At 44.8% G+C, this 18,909-nt stretch overlaps 1 protein-coding gene across 1 annotated transcript; it reads right to left on the bottom strand.

The window, feature by feature from the left end:
* Positions 1-1,117: 1,117 nt before the first annotated feature.
* Positions 1,118-18,846, bottom strand: LOC310673144 (TBC1 domain family member 24-like; the record flags this gene model as incomplete). Its single annotated transcript, XM_083431078.1, has 7 exons — positions 1,118-2,401; positions 3,444-3,708; positions 4,258-4,353; positions 5,910-5,973; positions 9,613-9,771; positions 10,730-11,762; positions 18,657-18,846. 7 exons carry the CDS (start codon positions 18,844-18,846, stop codon positions 2,256-2,258), a joined length of 1,953 nt encoding a protein of 650 aa, XP_083287204.1. The 3' UTR covers positions 1,118-2,255.
* Positions 18,847-18,909: the final 63 nt, after the last annotated feature.

Here is an 18,909-nt window from a genome sequence, read left to right as displayed (position 1 = left end):
GTAGGTGAACTGGGAAAGTAGGTTCCCTGTTTTCATCCCTCGTCTAAAAGTATCCACTCTTTAAGAGGAAAGGGCCATTTTATGGCAAATCTTTTGCTGACATGTCTTGATTATATCCAGCATGATGCCCAGAGGAACTGCAGAACTGTTTTGAAGTGTTGGTGCGGTGGGAGGTAGTCCAGAGAGCAGCCCAGTCACCAGATGTCTCCTGCCTTTTTCTTGAGAAGGTCTGTGGTGGCTCAAGGGCATTCTGAACTCTTGTTTTGGCCATAGGGAGAGGCTACCTGCTTGTCTGTCTGAGTCTGTCGTACAGATGCAGAACGACACAGGTGTGCATAACAAGTGCTGCTGAATGTAACAGGAGCTTTACAAATGTGGCCTTTTATTCTCCAGAATTACATTTTTAAAAGAGAGGCAAGAATTAAGGGCCAAGGGAACAATGTTGGTTGTGCTCTCTCTCTCTCTCTCTCTGCTGGCAAAATCAGCCACCCTGCACAACAGTTAAGCCAATGTATACTATTTCTCATAGTCAGGTGATTTTAAAGACAGTTGTTGGTCCCTCTGCTTAATAGTATCATAATCTTATGGGGCAAGAAAGAAAGATCCAGACAGTAATCATTAAGTCACCGCAACAAAGTTTATATTATATTGGCTGCAGTTGGGGTGGGAATTATGTAAAGTTTGTAGGATGACCAAAAAAACCCCAATCAAGAATAAAATAAAATAGCTGGGAAACAAAGGATTTGGTTCTGATTTGCATATGAAGATTAAATATTATCTTAAGAGCCTCCCTTCCGCACTCAGTGTGGAGAAGTGAAAATGGAAAAAAGAGGATATGTTAAATGGAGCACATGGCAGCAACATTTCACATGTGGGAACATGCTTCAAAAGCATTAATTATTATAACAAAATTTGAAAAACAGTACATATCTCAAAATATAAAGATACCTGAAGGAAAATGCATCATACACAAAAAATTAGATTGATATACATTACCTTAGAATTTATTATTTCAATGATTTATACACTCATTTTAAAAAAGCAAAAAACAAAAACACCTGCTGTTCTTTTGCTCTAGTATATGACATTATTATTATTATTAAGCTACTATCTATCTTTGCCCCAAACAATCCAATATAAAAGGAGTTCTTGGAAATTTTCATTCAGTCTGTCTAATAAAAGTGAGCAGACCGCTTCTGTATCGTCATTAAAATTAAACCTTTCAAACATCTAAGTAGAACAGTTTTCAGAGCAAACGACAAAAGCAGAGGTTGGGAAGATGTGGCCTCCCAACTCCCATCAGCCCCAACAACATGGTCAGTGGTCATGGTTGTAGGAGATGGAGTCCAACAACAAGTTGGAGGGTCACAGGTTTCTCATCCCTGTGGTAAAATAATATATTTTTTATTATCACCAGAAAGCCTTAGAGACATACATTGGTTTTAGCTCAGGGGTCAGCAAGGTTTACCTCGCCTGGGTCAGTTCACTCCAGTGGAGATCCCTCCGTGGGCCAGATAACATGCATGCCCACAGTTTTCAGCATCTCCACATGCACAGACGTGATTTTTGGCGCCGCGGAAGTGAGTCACCGCGCTGTGCCGGTTTAGCACAGCATGCGGGGGCTTGCCAAGCAGGCAGCTCAGTTCAGGGGCAGCTCGTGGGCTGGTTAAACGACCCCTGTGGGCTGCTTGTGTCTCATGGGCCTTAGGTTGCCGGCCCCTGTTTTAGCTGGTATTTCGTCTTATTAAAAAACTTTTCATATACAGTGGTACCTCGGGTTAAGCACTTAATTTGTTCTGGAGGTCCGTTTTTAACCTGAAACTGTTCTTAACCTGAGACACCACTTTAGCTAATGGGGCCTCCCACTGCCGCCGTGCCATTTCTGTTCTCATCCTGAAGCAAAGTTCTTAACCTGAGGTAATATCTCTGGGTTAGCAGAGTCTGTAACCTGAAGAGTCTGTAACCTGAGGTACCACTGTACTATAGCTACTACATCAGTTTATTCACATTTTTATCCCATCCCCCCCCCCATCTTATTTATAGTTGGTTGGGACTATTTCCCTTTGTTCGTATTGTTCACTAGAAAGCCTAGTGCCAAAAGTCTTGCATTAGTGAACAGTTTCCAAAATGTGTGAAAATGTTCTGCTCCTGACATCTCCAGATATCACCTTGTGTCATTTCTTTCGCTACCAGTTGTCATGCCCAGTGCTGTGGAGACGAACGTCAGCCTGAAATATTGCATCTCATTGGCGCTATCAGGAGTTTTGAAAGCCCCAGACTTCTAGAAGCTGCACCTGGAAGTTTTCTTGGCAGAGAGGAGGGTTGTCAAATGTTTCGCAGTGCTCCGTTCTCCCATGATGCAGATCAGCGTCAATAAACAGAGCTTGGCCTCCTCCACCACCTGGGGGAAAACGAACAGAGATTTGTTATGGGCTGTTGCTGGCTATGAAAAGCAAACTGAAATGCTGTCCTCTGTTGTATGATCAGTAGCAGATTTCATTGCTGTGAAGTTAAATCTGAAACACTCTGATTGGAGGACAGCAGCATATGCAGGGACACAGAAAAGAAATGTGTGTACGGTATATCGGCCCCAAATTTTGTATTTTGAGCAAACCACCTGCTGAAACATAGTACCAACCATTCAAATGGCTTCATCTAAATAATTGAACTGGTGAAAGACAGCGAAGGGATTAATCTTGCATTTCCAGAGACTAAACCTGACCTAAATTTCAACACGGTTTGCAAGGAGCTCCAAAATAAGCTTTTAAACTGGAAAGGCATATGCCTATCTTACGCCAAAGTACTTGGGAATATTTTCTGTGCTAATGTGATCATGTAGCCTCCTAGTGGCTGTCATCAGTAGCCATAGTTTTCTCAAGCTGCGTGTGCTGCTAGGTTGCTCACGTATAGCACAGCACCCCTGCATTATATATGAGCACAAAGGTCTCTCAGTTTAGATTAATGCCTCATTCTGCATGCAAACAGTGTAGACCGTAGGTGTATATTGCTGCATGCTGCATGCAAGCAGTCAGGCCTCATTGTACCATCACTGGTAGGCTGTCAAGTTGATATTATTTGTGCTACCTTGCATAGAGCTGTACCTGATACCAGTGCAAGGCTTCTCATCACTCAGTTCCTCTATGAAATGTTTTGGTTTATCCTTTACTCCTAACAGCAGGGATGCGGGATCTGTTGCTAAACTGCAACTCCCATCAGACCCAACCAGCATGGTCAATGTTTAGGTGTTTGTGCAGGACAGGTCACATGGCACATTCAGTTCTACCCCAACAACACCATGCCACTGCTGCCTCCTTTCCCTGCCAGCAACTGCCGCTTGAGGCAGCTTCCCCACTCTAACAATAGGGCCATTCCTGGGCACCAGAAATGTCTGTGGCACTACGGTCTCTGTGACAGCTATAGTGTCATAGTAGAAGCATAGCTACCTATGATGATCTCTTTCTGAGTTCCAGACATGAACATGGAGGCTGTTTTGGAAGGCAGCTTGAAGTGTCGAACTGCCAGGAATGGAGAGAGGCGGTATTTAATCATGTCCAGCACTGGCACAGTGAGGTGGTTTGAGCTGGTTGTTGAGTGACCCTCGGAAGAGAAGGGAGACGGAGAGCGCGGGCGTGGGGATCGAGGCAGAGCTTTAGCTTGTTCCGGCTTCTTGATGAACACCCACTCGTATCGCTCCATTTCTGGGTGAACCTTTCAAAGCAAAAGGACATAAATCAAGTATATTTTTCCATTGCGGTTGCTCCGCTAGGGCAGCACAGGAACAGGAAGGCACGTAGGAAAGCTGCCTGAGCCCATCTGACTGGCAAGAGCTCCCCAGGGTTTCAGGCAGGGTTTCACTACTTGGTGAAGCTCCTCTGCAACTTCTGTACATGCAGGAAGCTCACAGTGTTCACATGCCATGCTGCACTTTCAGAACAAGGTGGCGCAGAAGAGGAAATTGCAACTCTTCTACAGCCGGCTGGCCGCCTTACCTAGTAGGGGTGTTGAGACTCACAGCTACATTTTGGGATAGGCAGAGTGGGCTTCAACTTAAGCCTGAAAATGCATTTTGAGGCCCACATTTAATTTTTACTGCTTATTTATATGGTGTTGGTGCTGCTGGTGGGACCCACTTTAGTTCAGACTGTGATCCAGTATTGGTCAGGATGTGACCTACCAGTTGAAGGCCAATGAATAAAAGGACTTTAAAAATTGTAAAATCAACCCAATCTCCATTGCGGGAATAAATTTTAGACTCACTGTGAAAACAAAGCATTCTCCTGTGCCAAAGAAACTTGATGTCCCCCCACTTTTTTTCCTTTCGCTCCAGTCGGAGGACAGAAATGCTCCACACACCTGTATGGAAGGAAGAGGCAAGAAGCAATGAATTCTGTCATTTGTCATTCCTAGAGGATCTCAGAAAAAGCTGAGGAGCCAAATATATATATTTTATCACAGAAGATTGATAGGGTCACTCCCTTCGAACGCTTTAATTGGAGCAGCACAGCCATAACTGGATATGGCTATGTACCAAATAGAGTAGTGTCACAAAATGAGATACCATCACAGTCTTTTAGCCATTTTATGACAGCATAATAAGCAGATAAAACTGGAGCAAATATTAGGATAGGGACTTTGGATTGACAGAGAGCTTAAGGTTTGTAATTTGTGATCTCTCGCTGTTAATTAAACTAAATTTTAAAATGTGTCTTCCCTTCAATGACATGCAGATCTGGGGTGTCTAACAAATCAAAGAAACATGAGTTACACGCTATAATTCAAGTCTTCTTTTAAAAAGTTTTAAGCTACACAGCATGAAACCAGAACATTAAAAAGTTAAAAACTTTAAAGAGCACCATAAAATTCCCCAGAAAAGTCTTGAAGGCTGAGCCTTCTTGGAGAGAAGATTGTAGAGGCAAAGCACCACAACAGAAAAGGCCTCTCCTCACTCACCTTTGATCACCTAGACCAGTGGTTCTCAACCTGTGGGTCCCCAGATGTTGTTGGACTACAACTCCTATCATCCCTGAGCTCTGGCCTTGCTAGCTAGGGATGATAGGAGTTGTAGTTCAACAACATCTGGGGACCCACAGGTTGAGAAAGGCTGACCTAGACAGAGAGGGGGTCCTGAGCAGGTTGAGGTGGAAGCAAGTGTTCCTTCAGGTACCCAGCCATGAAGATAAGCACCACCCACAATGTGTCAATGTCACTTTAATCTAGTTAAAGGAAAGCCTGGACCATTTCATGTGTTACATTTTGAAGTGTACACTTAAGATTGTGAGCGGAAAGCAATGCGTTGTCCTTGGCTGCAGCTCCCTGTCGAGTATGAAAACTTGGTGGAACAGAACTCAGTTGTGGTTCTTTTTCCTTTCTCAGGAGTGAAACAGATATGCAACTGGCATGTAACTGACATCCAAAGTAGTGTGGTTACGAATAAATACACTCATTCATTTGTTACGACAAAATAGCTTTGCCTGCCCAGTATTGCTGCCTTTAAGAGTGACCCAAGAAAAGTAATAGTGCCTTCTATCAATTCTGAAAGAACAGTACTGTTTGGAAGCATCCCTTTCACCTGGGGGTAAGGGAACCTGTACTGTCCCGTGTCTCGAAACAGATGCTCTTTATAGCCTTACTAACCATTCTGACCCAGATCTCAATTTGCCTCCACCATCCCCACTCTTTCCGATTTGGCAAGCATTAGAGTAAGTTACAGATATGAACAAACAAATGCTTGTGTTCACTATTCAGCGAGCATCCTTCAGCAGAGAACTTTGGAACTTGTTGCTAGTCCAGGCAGCATGTACAGAGTACTCTGCCGATGGTTTCTGACATTTGTTATTTGCGTTTTCAGCCTAGACCCATAGAAGAAAGGCCCGACCCGCAGGTCTCTCGGATGCTCAGAAGAGACTTACTTCCCCCAGTGTGGTTTTTAACAGCAGTACCGTTGGTTCGTAGCCTTCACAGCAGGAATAAAACCTGCAAGAAACAAAGATGGGAGAAGGATGAACTAATGTCAGGGAAAGCAATCCCATTATAGCACTGAGGTGGAAGTCGAATGGACTGTGACCTGTCAGCACAGTACATTCTACTTTAGTGCATTACTAGGAAGCCTGGAGCAATGAAAGCATCAAGGTGAAAGCTAAACTGGCTTCCTGCATATTCATCCAGATCCACTGCATGCTTTCCACATTAAGAACAAGAGTCCTGCTGGATCAGGCCAAAGGCTCATGTAATCCACCCAAGCTGCCTGTTGCACTCTATGCTCTTCTGTTTCTTCTTGGGCTGGACCCCATGATGCTTTGCGTCCTCCTGCCTGGGTTTGCGGGAGGATTTTCTGGATTAAGTCCACTGCTGGTGCAAGAAGAAGTAACGCAGGGAGGAGATGGGATGGCTCTGAGTTGCAACACTGATACTGCAAGGTCCCTGCAGAAGTTGGACGTAACTTCACCCCTTTGGTGTTTTCATGCATCACAGAGAAATCTGTCTGTGCATCTCTTTTGATAGGTCTGGACGTTACTAGTTTAAATACCTGGAGGAATAGCAGTACGTAGTGACAGTCATCAATCTCCTTGTGCTTACCACTGCTGTGTTAAACAGGCAGCTTTTGCAAACTCATAAAGGAGAGGTGGCAAAAACACTCCTCCGCTCATTTTCAGTATTGTTTAGGGATGTGTAATAACAGGCAAGGCTGGCATGCTATTTGAAGTTTGAAGCCAGAATTTTTGCTCAGTGGTGCAGGTAATTGCTCAGATAAAATTTTAAGCACAACATAATCTCAGGGGTACATGCAGGATCTTGACATATGATTCCTAGGTCTGAAATCAGGCAGCTTAATTGTGATTGTGAAAGTATATTTCTTTGGATATGGGTGTGTCTTAACTATTATTTGCCCCAGGACTGTGACACTGATCAGATATCTTCTGAGAGGGCAGGGGGCACTTTCACACTTCTACCAAGCAGACCATCTGGGCTGTTTTCTAACGAGATTTGCTGTTGTTACATGTGTCCCAGTGTACCTGGCCAGACTTCAATATTTACGTTCTTTTATTTTGGAAATGTCAATAGAAAATAGCTCTAGGCCTATCTTTTTGTAATGACAGAATGGCCAGGTGCTAGTATGAGATGCATGGCCTGCAAAGTGAGTCCTGGGAACTTTCCAAGGTAGTCATCACAAATTCATGGTTGACCCTTCTGACATTAGCAGGCTGCAACCCCATAGCCACTTCTGCGTGCACATTTTCAAAACAGCGGGGGGGGGGGGGAGGCAGCAGCCTCCAAATGATCACTGGCAGCAGCCTCCAAATGATCCATGGAACAAATTTAAGCAGTCTTTCCCCTCGCTTATTTGTGTGTTGCATTGAAATCCTAACATTTTATTGTCCAGCTTTTTTGCCTTTTGCTTTTAGCCAGTCCTGTTTCCAGAAGGCTTCTCTCCGAGCAACATGCCGTATTTTTTGCTCTATAAGACTCACTTTTTCCCTCTTAAAAAGTAAGGGGAAATGTGTGTGCGTCTTATGGAGCGAATGCAGGCTGCACAGCTATCCCAGAAGCCAGAACAGCAAAAGGGATTGCTGCTTTCACTGCATAGCGATCCCTCTTGCTGTTCTGGCTTCTGAGATTCAAAATATTTTTTTTCTTCTTTTCCTCCTCCAAAAACTAGGTGCGTCTTGTAGTCTGGTGTGTCTTATAGAGCGAAAAATACGGTAAATGTTATCGGTCAGAAGCATAGGAACACTTCCTTTCCATCAGCCTGCAGCAGAGGAAGAGAAGGGAAGCAGGGCCACTCCAGAGAGATCAGCTCCATTTTGCTCCTTCTCTTCTTCAGCTGTTTCCACCCCAACTGATCCTTATACAAACTTTAAAAACTGCTCCTGGAGTTTTCTTATTCCCTTTTTATCATGTTGTATCATGCTAGTCTGAGAGCGCACACTATTATCGATCTCATGTCAGCTACCTTGGGAGCCCTTTTGGCTGAAGAAATGTTTTAAACAAACATTATCCCTATGGCAATTTCTGCGCAAAAAAAATTAAAAAAAAATTCATTGGGGCACATTCTCACATTAATTCTTAAGCCTAGATAAATGCCCTGAATAATAAGCAACAGTCCAGAATCCTGTTCTCACAGTAGCCAACTAGTTGCTTCTGGGAAGCTCACAAGCAAAAGCTGAGTGCAACAGTAGTCTCCACACTTGTGATTCCCAGAAACTGGCATTCAGAGGCATACTGCCTCCAACAGATAACTTCTTCTTGTTGTTATTTATTAAATTTGTGTGCCTCCTTTCTAGGGCCAGATTTAGGTTCGATGAGGCCCTAAGCTACTGAAGGGATGCAGGTGGCACTGTGGGTTGAACCACAGAGTCTAGGGCTTGCCGATCAGAAGGTCGGTGGTTTGAATCCCCGCGACAGGATGAGATTGCTCGGTCCCTGCTCCTGCCAACCTAGCAGTTCGAAAGCACGTTAAAGTGCAAGTAGATAAATAGGTACCGCTCTGGCGGGAAGATAAATGGCGTTTCCGTGCGCTGCTCTGGTTCGCCAGAAGCGGCTTAGTCATGCTGGCCACATGACCTGGAAGCTGTACGCCGGCTCCCTCGGCCAGTAAAGCGAGATGAGCGCCGCGCTGCAACCCCAGAGTCGTCCACGACTGGACCTAACAGTCAGGGATCCCTTTACCTTTTAAGCTACTGAAGGTAATGGGGCCCTTTATATGTCCAACTGTCCTTTGTCAACAACAAATTGCCACTGTTTTTTGTGTTGAATATTTTAGGGAGCAGGCTAGCAGGCGGGGCCCATTACTTACACATCATAGGAGCCTACACAACACAAAACACTGTTGCTGTATGTAGGTTTTATTTTATTTGTTTTTTATCTTATATTTTGGAAATGTACATCCAGGTTTTTTTCCCTTTACATTTTTTTGGGGCCCCCAAGAGAGTGGGGCCCTAAGCTATAGCTTGTTTAGCTTATACGTAAATCTGGCACTGCTCCGTTTATCTGAAGGTCAGAGGGTGGTTCACAACATAAAAATAAAAAGTGAGAACACAAAATACATAATAAACCCAAACCCAAAAGCAACGCACCATTCCAAGGCAAACTAACACACTTCACAGGATATTACCTCATTTCCTCCACAACCTTGAATTATTCCCCAAGCCTCGCTGAATGAACTAGCCCTGTTGTGGCTTGTAACCATTGATACCCATATCCATGATTTTTTTCTCATTTCCTTCTAAAGCCATCCAAATTAGTGGTCATTCCATAGGTTAGCTATGCACTGTGCAAAGGATTGCCCTGAGTCTTCACTGGATAGTCCCAAGTCTTCTAGGGAGAAAAATCTCTCTCCACTGGTTTAGCTATGTACTATGTGAAGAAGTATTTCCTTTTATGCTTCTTGAAACTTCCCACATTCAGCTTCACTGGATGGCCCCAGGTTCTAGTATTATGAGAGATGAAAAAAAGCTTTTCTTCTCACCATGCGTAATTTTATAAAACCTCATCATGTCTCCCATTACTTGCCTTATAACTAAACTAAAAAGCCCCAAATGTTTTAACCTTTCTGTTCATTTTCTTTATCCTGTTGAGAATTCTGATGGTTTGAAACTCACTGTGCAAACTTACCTCTGCAAGCTGTATCCATTTTCTGAAGTTGAGAATATGCGGACAGGTGAGAACAAAGAAAATCGTTCAGGGATCCAGGACCAGACAACACGCATTTCCCGAGCAGTAACAATGGTGGAAGAGAAATTGTAGGCATTCACAGTGAGGTGAAATGGTTGCCTGTACAGCAGAGGAGAGAAGGGGGAAATAATTAATCCTGTACTGTAAATAGCTCCATAGATCCCAATCCTGAGGACAAAGATTTTTCTTCCAAAGATACTGCTAACCAAACACACAGCCAGCTCTTCATATGTTATGTCCAATGGTAGTAGACATAACAGACTGTTGTGTCAGTTCCAAAGAATGAGATCCAAAATTAGTCAAGGCAATTACTTTTTCCTACCGTTGGAGAGAATGAATGCAACAATTGGCAATGTGATATAGATTAATTCTAAAGCAGCTGATTCAGAAATATCAATTTACCAATGCCATGTGCCTTTGTGCTTCCTAAACCCCTTTGTCACTTGGGACAATCATGGTCCTTTTTGTGCTTCTACACTGAAGCCACAATCACACCATACATTTGAAGCATTATCAGTCATGATTTCCCCCCAAAGGATTATGGGAGCTGTAATTAGTTAAAGGTGCTGAGAGTTGTTGGGAGAGTCCTGTTCCTCTCCCAGAGCTACTATTTCCAGATTGGTTTAACAATCAATCCCCAGGGAACTCTGCAAATTGTAATTCTAGGAAGGGAATAGGGGGCTGCTATCAACTTTCAGCACCTTTAACAAACTACAGCTCCCAGAATTCTTTAGTCGCAGGTCAGGACTGTTTAAAGTGGGGACCATAGTGCTAGCAGGAAAAAAATCTGTATGAGATTATCCTATGGAGATTGAATGTCTCTGGTCATCTGTAGTTGTACTGTGTAGTGCTCTGTAACTGACTTAGCTGTGGTGTTTGGTGAAGTGCTTCTCAAAAGAGAATGTGCAATATCTAAAGCAGAGTTGGAAGGGACCATGAGGGTCCTCTAGTCCAACCCCCTGCAATGCAGGAATCTTTTGAACCCACAACCTTGAGATTAAGAGTCTCATGTTCTACTGACTGATCTAACCGGATGATGCCTCATGGCGTTTTGTACCTGTGCTGCACTGCGGTCACTCCTTTCTCCACTAATGCCTTCCTGTTGGCCATTTGAAGGAGCCAGATTTCTTTGCGGGAGAAAAGCCGGATGCTGAACGCCTTTTCCAGAAGCTTGTCGGTGGTCATGTGCTCACGAATGTCCTGCATGAAACGCCACAAGTTCCCTTTGATATCCACCACCTCCAAGCCTTGCGAAGCCACGGACAGCTGGAACTGCTTGAGCAGGGCCAGCGCGATCCGGTAGAGGACTTTCTGCCCCTCCAGAAGGTACACGTCAAAAATGCGGATGACATAATCGAACGGGAGGCCATCGAAAAGCCAGACCAGCCAGTCGGAATACACCTCAAAGATGTTGTCCGATGAGCTCGCTATCAGGCGGTGGGCAGCTGGGCAGTGTTTGTTAGCCAGGTCCCCAAAGGTCATGCACGAAGCCTCGTGGGTGAGGAAGGAGTGGTCAATGTAGGAGGTGTGGGGAGCATTGCAGTAGAGGAGCCGGCAAGTGTCCTCAAAGCACTGGCCCTCGCTTTGGCTGTAATGGAGCATCAGGGCAGTCACAGCAGGAAGCAGGGGGCAGTAGGTGATGTCGGGGTATAGGCTGGAAATGCAGATGAGTATCCTTTTCACTGCAGTTACCCCTTCTTCAGAGAGGCAGTATTCGGGCATGATGCTGCCTTCCAGGAATTCAGGCAATGGGTCAAAGCTCTCGTTCGGGGCTTCAAACAGCTTGCTGGCAACATCTCTGTAGACTTCAGCGTCAGGGGTCATGAGCCTGCATGGTATGTGCTGGATCACATGCTGATAAGCCTGCGCCCTCAGAGCGTGACTTCCTGCCCAGCGCCCTTCCCTCCCCAGCTTTTTGAGCTCCTTCATAGACTTGCCATACAGGTGCTCGTGACTGTCCTGCTGTTCGTTCAGCTTGGGCATCTTGGTCTGGTCCACAAATTCACTACAGCGTAAGCAGGAGGCTGCGTCCATGTCCATCGCAACCACCGAAGGGATTTGCAAGGAGGCCTTAGATAGATCGGCGGTCTCTGTGGAGCAAAAGCACCATGGTTCAGCACGATTCACATCTCACCATTGGGCAGATTGCTTAAACTGTTCCTGACAACCATGGGTGAAAAGCACTGGGATTTTATCTGGTCTCTTGGGAGTTGCAACCACAGACAATTCCCACTTAAAATTTAAACACAAGCACAGGCTTTCATTTAGTCTTCTAGGTATTTGGGGATGCTTCCATCTCTCATGTGAATCAAAGCTATTTGCTCATCATTAGTTATAAAGGTAGAACAACAAAACATTTAAATGTGAGTAAGCATAGAACATATGGACGCGGGTGGCGCTGTGGGTTAAACCACAGAGCCTAGGGCTTGCCGATCAGAAGGTCGGCGGTTCAAATCCCCGCGGCGGGGTGAGCTCCCGTTGCTCTGTTCCAGCTCCTGCCAACCTAACAGTTTGAAAGCACGTCAAAGTGCAAGTAGATAAATAGGTACCGCTGCGACGGGAAGGTAAACGGCATTTCTGTGTGCTGCTCTGGTTCAAAAGAAGCAGCTTAGTCATGCTGGCCACATGACCCGGAAGCTGTACGCCGGCTCCCTCAGCCAATAAAGCCAGATGAGCACCGCAACCCCAGAGTCGGTCACGACTGGACCTAATGGTCAGGGGTCCCTTTACCTTTACCTTTAAGCATAGAGCAAGGGTGGTGGACCTCAGGCCTGGCGGGCTGAATGTGGCCCTTCAAGTCTCTCTGTCTGGTCCTTGGGACTCTCTCAAAGCCATACCCACCATTAGCCTTGCTTCTCACCCTCCTTGAGTGTTTTTGCCAGGCTGGAACATGTCTTTTAACTCTTTACTTCCTTGGGTGGAGCAGAGATAAGGGGCGTGAGAGCGTGTGTAGAAACTAGCCTACTGTCCAAGGGTAAAACTTCCATTCATTGCCCCACCCATGTTTGCCTCTGGCCTTGCTCAGCAATGGCACGCGGCCCCCAGAAGGTAATGTGGCCCTTGGGCTGAAAAGGGGTTTCCAATCCCTGGCACGGAGAATGTAGATCCATATACACATTATGCAACATATAAACATAGGCTTGTTGGTTAGGAAATCAAAATCATTAGGCATTGTTAGAATGGATAAATGGTATTCTAAAACTGATTTATAAACCACACTTTATCTTAAAGTGGTACGAAAAGGCAAAAGGAACAATTTGCATAGCAACAGGATTTTCAAAGTGCATTTTCCCAGACTGTATTTGGAGCCTAAAATCTCCCAAGTAGGGAGTTCAGGAACCTAGGAAGTATTCCATAGGCTTCCTTCAGAAAGCTTCAACTCCATTTAGATCTGAAATCTCCTAATGTGAAATTGTTGGCATGGGCAAAAGGGTATCCACCTGCTTGATGATATGGGCCGTTCAATGTTCTAGAGGCAGACTTTTGAAAAGCCAATCAAGGAGCGAATAATATCATGCAATCTGAGCCAGGCAACTGCATCTTCTTCAAGTAACAAGGTAGATTATCATTTAAATGAGAGAGAGGTGGGGACAGGCAGGCAGGCAGGCAATTAATAACCACTTCCTGGGAAGGCCTCCTCAGGAGAAAAGAGATGCCATGCCTGCAGCTGCAGATGACAGCCATAAAATAAACAGATGGGTTACTTTGCTGATTCTCCCCATGATGGAGTTTAGGGCTTTCTAAAATAGAAGACAGAACGTAAAACCGGTGAAACGTTAGAAATCATGGTGAATATAGGTCACATTAATCACAGTGTGTTTAATACTTAATTGATCCTGCTTCCTGATCTGCTAAAACATAAGTAATAAAATAAAATTTAGGTTGGAATGCCCCATGCAATGTATTGTTGAATAATGTATACAGCTTTCTGTGTCTGTTAGCTATCAGGGTTGTCAAACTTTTTGTTTGCCCGGGTATCTTGCTGTAAATATCTGGATTGTGAAACATTGCAGTTAGAGCAAGGAGGCTACTTTTATAGTGTTGCAGTATTTATGTGATGTGTGTGAATGCAATGATGTAAGGACATAAGAGCCCTGCCAGTTCAGGCCAATGGCCCATCTAGTCCAGCATGCTGTTGGCCAACCAGATGCCTGTGCGAAGGTAAACACAAGACCTAAATGCAGCAGCACTCTCCCCTCCTATGGTTTCAAGTAACTAGTATTCAGAAGCATACAATGAAAGCATATCCTAGTCACTGTGGCTAGTAACTTTATGTTCCATCAATTTATCTAATCCTCTTTTTATTTCCATCTAAGTTGATGACCATCTACATCCCAACACTGCTTCCCATGGGTGTTTATTCCATAATTTAACCATGTGCTTCTAGATTCAGGTACGTAGCTGTGTTGGTCAGATGCAGTTAAAATATATATATTTTTTTAAAAAAATGTCCAGTAGCACCTTAGAGACCAACTAAATTTGTTCTGGGTACAGTGGTACCTCGGGTTAAGAATTTAGTTCATTCTGGAGGTCCGTTCTTAACCTGAAACTGTTCTTAACTAGCTAATGGGGCCTCCCGCTGCCACCATGCCACCACCGTGCAATTCCTGTTCTCATCCTGAAACAAAGTTCTTAACCAGAGGTACTATTTCTGGGTTAGCAGAGTCTGTAACCTGAAGCGTATGTAACCTGAAGCGTCTGTAACCCGAGGTACCACGGTATAAGCTTTTGTGTGCATGCACACTTCTTCATATACCTTAGAGACCAACTAAGTTTGTTCTGGGTATAAGCTTTTGTGTGTATGCACACTTCTTCAGATAACTATGTGTTGTGTAGCATATATTTGCATTTTGCTTTTCTACACCCAAGAGCACAAGATTGTGTATGTTTTCCTCCCCTCCCCATTTTACAATTGCCTCGGCCCTCTAAATTAGGCTAGGTTACATTAATCTATCTGCCTAAGCAGCAGTTCTTGTCAATAGATTGGGGGTTGGGAAGCAGGGACCGTAATCCCTATACAGTATACTGTTTACAGGAAATTCTGTTGACATCTCTGATGACATGATAGAGTAAGAACTTGCATGTTTTTACCAAAATCTGTTCCGAATAGCATGCCTCCAAGAATGGCTGCCCAGGTCCTAATGCTATTCACCCCTGCATTAGGTTTAGAAGATACATTGGCAAGAGTAATTCCCAAAGCACCTTAGAGGCTGAATAGTTAAAGCTGAAATATACTGGGAGTGATATCACTGTGATTTTGCAGGTGGGAGAGATAACAGTTCAGTGCACACTTGCTGTTGTAGGTTTGGAGTTGATAAGGTCCAGAACTGTTTTCCCAGAATCCTTCATAATGGCTGCAAGTTAAACTGTGCTAATGCTTAGCATTGAGTTAACACCTGTCGCCTAACAATTTATAGCATTGTTATATTATTAATTTGTACTGCAGAGATGCTACAGAAATAGAAATGCCAGAACAGAAACACGGGTGTCAGCTGCAATGGCTCATTGCTTGGGGAAAGAAGGGGTGGGGGGAGAGAGTAGCGAGTGACAATCAAATGCAAAAAACCATCTGGAAGTTGTTGCTCTCCTCAGAGCTGAAGAGGGTGGTGTTAGTTTGGAGCCCTGATTGCAGTTACAGAGTCTGCAGCTATGGTTTCCCCACATGATGGGTCTCAGGCACTTGACAAAGTAATGTTAATGTATTTAATCCCTGGCTTTTTAGTTCTAGCCTGGGTATGTAATATCCTTCAGGGTCTGGGAAAGTGACACACTCCAGTTCACTGGTGTCTGCAGGAATATTTTAGGTGGAGGGGGGGTATACATGCATACAGAACTAACATCGAAGAACATGTCTACCATTTCTGATAGATCTGGTGACAAATAGTCATTGAAGCTGGATAGGCCTGGCCTCTAAGAAACTTATGCACCATGTCTACGGCCATCTCTCTCTCTAAATGGCTAGACCTTCTGTCTATGTCTGGCATCTAGACAGTGGCGTAGCGTGGGGGGTGCAGGGGGGGCCAGCCGCACTGGGCGCAACATCTGGGGGGGGCGCTCGCACTCGCAGCTCTCTGCCCCTACTTGGCTCACTCACTCTCTCTCACTGCAGTGCTGGCTGTGCGAATCCGATCCGAGCCGCCAGGTCGCCGCCCACTGTGGAGGGGAGGGTGCCAGGCGTGCGGTGCGGTGCGGTGCGGAGAGAGAGCGAGGGACTATCTGGGGGAGGGACAGTGCAGCAGGGGGGGCGCAAATTACTTGCCTTGCCCCGGGTTAGGGGGCGCAAATTACTTGCCTTGCCCCGGGTGCTGACAACCCACGCTACGCCACTGCATCTAGATAACATCCTTCCACCCACAACTGAAACTTTTTCCCCTAGCTCCCTTCACCCCTGTACCTTTAATTAATTTCTCAGCTGCTACAACCAATTTCACAGTCCATCCTGCATTTCCCTTTAACAACAGCAGCAACAAACCAGAATAACAACAGCTGGGTTGTCATACAACACTCTTAACTTCGCCGTCCCTCCAGTAAAGTGGGTAAAGCAACACTGGGTGCAGGACTGATACAAACCATATCCTCTCAACCTCCCCACAGCCAGCAATACAGTGGTACCTCAGGTTAAGAACTTAATTTGTTCTGGAGATCTGTTCTTAGCCTGAAACTGTTTTTAACCTGAGGTCCCACTTTAGCTAATGGGGCCTCCTGCAAGTGCTGCGCCGCTGGAGCACAAGTTCTGTTCTCATCCTAAAGCAAAGTTCTTAACCCGAGGTACTATTTCTGGGTTAGCAGAGTCTAACCTGAAGCGTCTGTAACCTGAAGCATCTGTAACCCGAGGTACCACTGTATGGGTATAATAATGATGGATTTCTCTGCATCGGGAAGGTTTTCTCTTTCGTTCTTACAAGTTTCAGGGAGGGGGAGAATCACGTCTTAAATATGCATTTTATGCTGTGAACTGCTCTGAAATCTTTGGATGAAGGGTGGTATCAGGCGCGCCACTTTGGCCCCACGACAGTGAGTGCCTGGGGCATGCCGATATCATCACAGTGTGGCTATGTAGTGTTGGCACACCCTGCAGCAAGAGCACAAGACATCAGCATGACCCGCAGCATGCTGACATCACTCACACACGTAATGGGGGCGTGCCAATGTCACATGCACAGGCCCTGTGGTATGCTCACTCCGTGGAGTAGAACCTTGAGGGGGGAGGCCTTCATTAAAAATTTGTAGGTACCTGGGCACCCAGTGTTCCACATAAGTCAGGGCTTATGGGTGGTATACAAATTTAAAACAAGCTGGAGTTAGAAAATTCATAAATGCAGTTACGTTATCATCCTGGATTTCTGAGCTTCATTCTATGGGGCAGCAATGACATTTTCACCAGGGAAGACACACACAGACACACCTTAAAATGAACCAAGGAGTATGTCACATTCTCTTTCTCTAATTGGCTAGATCTACTTTGCATTATAATGGGACTGGCCCTGTTCTTATCACTTGGAAAGTGGGGAGCAGGTCAGAATATAGAAACCAAAGAACTGAGAGCAAGAAAGAAATGAAGAAAAAAGGCTTGCATGGGTGGTGGGAGAGTGGGGGCGGTCCTTACGTATCACTGGGATAGGCCATATGGAAAGTCCTGGGAACAAAGAAGTTACATGGCAAAGGAAATCATATACAAAAGGCAAGGTAAACAAAACATGTTGGAGAAAATGGATCAAGAGATAAAAGAAACTACTGGAGAGGCTAAACTGTGCCAGGGAAGGTCATTATAGTTGTCTACAGACCCAAGGTGTGCCTAAACCTCCTGCATTAAATGAAAACCTCTGAAATTAAATGTGTGCTGTGGGCAAGTTCTTTAGCTCTGCTGTTGAAGTTGAGTTCCCCTGGGGGAAATACTGTGGAATTGCTAAAAAGAGTTACCGTATTTTTTGCACCATAACACTCACTTTTTTCCTCCTAGAAAGTAAGGGAAAATGTCTGTGCGTGTTATGGAGGGAATGCCTATGGGTGGCATGCCTACGGATTTTCCTCCTCTAAAAACTATGTATGTGTTATGGTCGGGTGCGTGTTACAGAGCGAAAAATACGGTAGTTAACAATGACCTAAGAGTAGTTGGAGGGAATGTTTTGCAATTGCTGAAAAATTGTGGCTTCATTAGTAACTGAAACTTGTGGTTAAGTGTTTTTAGGAGGTGTTGTTGTCTTTTAACAGCACATGGATAAATAAATATATCTCAGATAACATTATGTTCTGCAGCTTGTGCTGTTCTGTAGTTAGGATTTGCTTTTTAAACTATGTTAGTAAAGCTAGCTTATACAACAGAAAGCTTCCTGCTTGTGCCATATCTACATGCCTTGCCTCTATCCAGAAATAAGGGCCTGGTTAGACTGAAGCTGTGTACACACTGTCATTTCTTGGGAAATGCTGCTATTTGATTCATTTCCTCCAAACCAGCTTCAATCTGAATTAAGAAAAAGAACGACTAGCATTTTAAACTGATAATGCATACACAAGCTGAATTGCTGAAAGTCTTGCTTTCTTTAGTACAGTACATTGTAACCCTATTGTGCAAATAAAACATGCATAATAAAAAAAAGAAATGAAACAGAAACAGCCTGTAAATGCATGCTTCCCTCTGTCTAGAACATCTCAGGGAGCATGCTAAATTGAGGGCCTGGAGCTTTAAAGCTGTATGTAGTTCAGGTGTGGAAAACCTGTGGCCACACAGTTTGTGTACTAGCCCTAGGAAGAGAACAGACATCGGGTCTACCCCAGCCAAATGCAAAACCCTGCAACACTTGGATCTAATACACTATTACAACTAACTACTCGTTAAGAGCAAATAACACTTCCATCCAGGTGAACAGCTTGCTAGCCTGGGCTGCTCAAGCCACCTTCTGGTATATAGATACAAGTAAAATCTAGGCTGACTCTCTACTCCCCCCCCCCCCGATGATCTGCAAGGTTGATTGGAGATGTCTTACCTTGTGTGGTCTCCAGGTTGCCTTGCTTTAGCTCACCCATCATGGTGTTTGCTGTTTTCCTTGCCCTTGCTTTGTCCAAAGGGACATCTGCTCTGGGGCGCCCAGTGGGGCTGGTATAACTCAGCCCAATCTGCAGCATCCCTTGTCCTTGCTCGAATGACCTGGTTGAAGCTTTGCTCCTGTGCCTCATTTATTGGGCCCGAGGCCTCCTGTGCAGCCAGCTCCTCCCCGAAGGAGATGCTTATTTGGTGTA

This window comes from Podarcis tiliguerta (assembly GCF_965153285.1).
Source record: "Podarcis tiliguerta genome assembly, chromosome: 2".
Lineage (NCBI taxonomy): Eukaryota > Metazoa > Chordata > Lepidosauria > Squamata > Lacertidae > Podarcis > Podarcis tiliguerta.
This window is presented reverse-complemented; position numbering and strand designations above follow the sequence as displayed.